The sequence below is a fragment of the Arachis hypogaea genome, chromosome 16 (genome assembly GCF_003086295.3).
Source record: "Arachis hypogaea cultivar Tifrunner chromosome 16, arahy.Tifrunner.gnm2.J5K5, whole genome shotgun sequence".
NCBI classification, from domain to species: Eukaryota; Viridiplantae; Streptophyta; class Magnoliopsida; order Fabales; family Fabaceae; genus Arachis; species Arachis hypogaea.
Window position 1 is genome coordinate 84,428,425 of NC_092051.1, and position 4,109 is coordinate 84,432,533.

A 4,109-nucleotide genomic window follows, 5' to 3' on the forward strand; every position below is an offset into this window, starting at 1 on the left:
ATAATATAATAGAATAAATAGAATAGATAGATAATAGAGATATTTTTCTTAAATTAGTATAATTATGTATTATTCATTAAATATTAATTGTAATATTGTAATTTAATTATAATAAAGATATTTTTCTAAAATAAATTTACTTAGAGAAATATAAATTGGTTATTAATAACCGGTGCTATTATCATATTATTATTATTATTATTATTATTATTATTATTATTATTATTATTATTATTATTATTATTATGATTAAAAATATTTTCGATTGATAATTGATAAGTAGTTTAATAATGCATTAAATATTGATTTTATATAACTATAATAAAGATATTTTTCTAAATTAGTATAATTATGCATTATTACTTAAATGCTAATTATAGTATAATTATAATAAAGATATTTTTATAAAATAAACTTAGAAGAAAAAAATAGTGCATTCATTTTGGCAGAAAAATGAATTCATGAGGAATCGACACCCCACTTCCTTTAACCGGGGGAAAATTCAATTTTAATATATTAAGTAGATAGAATTTTAATAATATTACACGGATAATTGGAATAGTTTATATACAGGTTTTTCAAGTTATTATTATTATTATTATTATTATTATTATTATTATTGGATAATGAATAAGAATGAGAATTATATCAATATTTTTAAAATTAATATAATTAAAATGACTAAAAATATTTAAAATTAATGTGCGTTATTAATATCATAAAATTTGGTCATTTTATGATTAGATTCAAATATTCTTATCATGATTAACGACTGGTGCAATTATCATATCATTATTATTATTATTATTATTATTATTATTATTATTATTATTATTATTATTATTATTAATTAGTAATTGATAAGTAGTTTAATAATGCATTAAATATTGATTTGATATAATTATAATGAACACATGTTCTTAAATTAGTATAATTATGTATTATTTATTAAATATTAATTATAATAAAGATATTTTTTATAAAATAATTTAGAATAGAAAATAGTGCATTCATTTTGGAGAGAAAATAGAATCACGAGGGATCGACACCTCACCTTCATTCGTTGGGAGAAAATCCAATTTTAGTATATTAAGTAGATAGATTGAAATTGGTTAACTATTTTATTTAGTATTCTTATCAATAACATCTCTACTTTTTTTTATTTTTTTGTGAGCGTGTGAATCTTTTAACTCTATTGAATTTTACTCTATTTTTCACAACAGTAGTTTTCTTAACTCTATAAATGGAAACTCTCACACTGATGAACTTCTTTCCCTGTGTATTGATCATATTAATTCAACTAACATGTTTAGGCCTACTCACATGTCCCCCTTGCTGCTGTTACTATTCCTCTCCCTCGCCACAGCGTTGACATGTTCCGCATCACCACAGATCCACATAGGCTTCTCCGCGTCACCACAATCCCAAACGGCGCCGTTTGAGTCCCTTTTCACCGACCCTACTGGCAATTTCTCTTTATGCTTCCTCCGCCAGAACCAAAACCACCTCGCACTCGCCGTCATCCACGTAGCATCCTTGCAGCCACTCTGGCTCGCTAACCCAACTCACTTGGCCTCATGGTCCCACACCACGCGCCTCTCCTTCAACGGCACTCTTCTCCTCTCCGACCCCAAAACAAACCTCCTCTGGTCAACCGCAACAACCGGCGGCGATACCCTTCTGCTACTTAACACCTCCAACCTTCAGATCCTAAACAAAGCCAAAGCCACTCCCATATGGCAAAGCTTCGATTTCCCCACAAATACTCTCGTTCAGGACCAGAACTTCACAACCGCCATGTCATTATCGTCGCAAAATGGTTTGTACTCGTTGCGGTTAGGCAACGATTTCATGGGGCTCTACGCTAACTACCCTGAAAATGATGCAAGTTCGTTGGGGCAGTTACTCTACTGGAAGCGCACCGCACTGGAGGCCAAAGAAGTTATAAAACAAGGACAGGGACCAATCTACGCACGTGTCAATAAAGAGGGGTATCTCGGCATGTACCAAACCAGCGCCAAGCCCATTGACGTTCAGAAGTTCGACAGCTTCCAACAAACTCCAACGGCATCGTCGTTTCTGTTCGTGCGGTTAGAACCCGATGGGAACCTCAAAGGGTATTATTGGAATTCCAACAAGTCCAGCTGGGTGCTCAACTACCAGGCCATAACGGAAACCTGCGAGCTTCCACTCCCCTGCGGATCGTACGGTTTGTGTACTCCGGGCGGGTCTGGGTGCTCGTGTTTGGATAACCGAACCCGGTTCGAACCGGGTGTTGGTTGCTTCGGTGGTAGCAACGGAAACTTGTGCTCGGAAAAGATTGGTGGAGACAGTTACTCAGTGATTCGAAGGACGGGGGTAGAGCCACCGCATAAGGAGCTGGATGGTCACGTGACGACGCCGTCTTCGGCGGAGTGTGAAGGGTTGTGCGAGAGAAACTGTAGCTGTTGGGGTGCGATGTACAACAACGTAAGCGGGTTTTGTTACATAATGGACTACCCGATTGGGACGATGTCGGGTTCCGGGGAAGAGTACAAGATTGGGTATTTTAAGGTGAGGAAAAGTGAGAGTGGGAAGAATCGGGTTGGGGTTCGGGTTGGGGTGGTGGTTGGGGTTATGGTTGGGATTGTCTTTATTGGGGCTGGGGTGTGGATGATGAGAATGCGGTGGAGAAGGAAAGGGGTCAATGGGATGTTGGGCGAAGAAAACGGGTCTTCACCCGGCCCGTATAGGAATCTTGGATTCGACAGTTTTAAATCCATTGAGATGAGCGGTCAAAGATGATGATGATGACGAATGGGATGACGATTCTTGATTCATGTTATTGGCTTTATGAATAAAGTAGTATCCAATGAAAATGATGAGGAGGTTGGACGGTGGTGGGGGAAAGGAGTCCATCATAACGATCATAATATAACAGGGTATAAATCAACGTCTCTGGTATAGATACACACAAACATCCATACGTATAGATTATGAGGAGGATGAAGCAGACATGGTTTTGTTATTCTGTGCTACATGAAAATTCACAATGACAAAAGCTTGGCAGTGCAGGTTGAAGCAGACAGGGAGCAAGTATTGTCGCTGCTGATCACACTTAACTGCTAACCACTTTGAGTTTATGAAATGTATTTGTTCTAATTTTTTTGTAAATTGGGCTTATAGGACTAACTGCTTTTATTGCAATTTTCGGGTGAGAGATGTGGACTTTTATGTTTTCTCTTTGTTGTAACGTGCTGGTAGGAGAATGAGCTTAGTGGTAGTGTTCAAAAATCTAATATACATATCCGTGTACGACCATCAATACTATTCAAAAAGCTTCTTAAGTTACACCAAAAAAATAAAAGTTTCTTAGGTTTCTTACTCTAACAAACCCTACCACAAAAAAAAAAAAAAAACGGTAATTAAATAACATGTACTTTAATCTATTTGATTAAAAAATTATATAACAATCATTGTTATCTTTATGTGTGTTAGTAACGATAATATAAAACATATATTTATTATTAATATAGTCAAATTATTACTAAATAAAACTTATTACGTTAACAATAAATATATTACGATGATTAAAGTTACATAACATAAAATATGTATTTATTATTAATATAGTTAAATTATTAATAAATAAAAATTATTACGTTAGCTATAAATATATTACGATGATTAAACTTACATAATATAAAAATTTAAAATTTCTCCAAAAGTATTTAGTAAAAAATTTAACATTGCATGTTTCCATAACAAATAAAGTAAATTAAAATATTATAATGATACATACACCTCATTATTATTTTTACTATTATAATAATATTATTAGTTCAAATATTTTTTTATTAATATCCTAAATTTTAATTATTTTTTATATTTTTTACTAATCATATAGTATACGCTAAATAAAAAATTACATATTTTTGTAATGCGTTAATTATTATTTTTTTTAGAACAATAAAATAACTGTCACCGATTTATAAATAAAAAATATTATCACAATGTAAATTAGTGGAACATTTTAGTCCTTATGGTGGAGGAGATGGTAACTTCTTAGTTCTTACAATGTTGCGTCATTTTTTTTTCCTTTATTTTGTAATGGCTTATGTCTTTCTTTG

At 33.0% G+C, this 4,109-nt stretch overlaps 1 protein-coding gene across 1 annotated transcript; it reads left to right on the plus strand.

Annotated features, from left to right (window-relative positions):
* Positions 1–1,323: 1,323 nt before the first annotated feature.
* On the plus strand, positions 1,324–2,784 carry LOC112754402 (PAN domain-containing protein At5g03700-like). Its single transcript, XM_025802039.3, has one exon. The coding sequence runs from the start codon at positions 1,324–1,326 to the stop codon at positions 2,782–2,784; it is 1,461 nt and encodes a 486-aa protein (XP_025657824.2).
* Positions 2,785–4,109: the final 1,325 nt, after the last annotated feature.

Coding starts and splice junctions, on each gene's coding strand:
- LOC112754402 (XM_025802039.3), top strand. CDS start 1,324: ATGTCCCCCTTGCTGCTGTTACTATTCCTCTCCCTCGCCACAGCGTTG.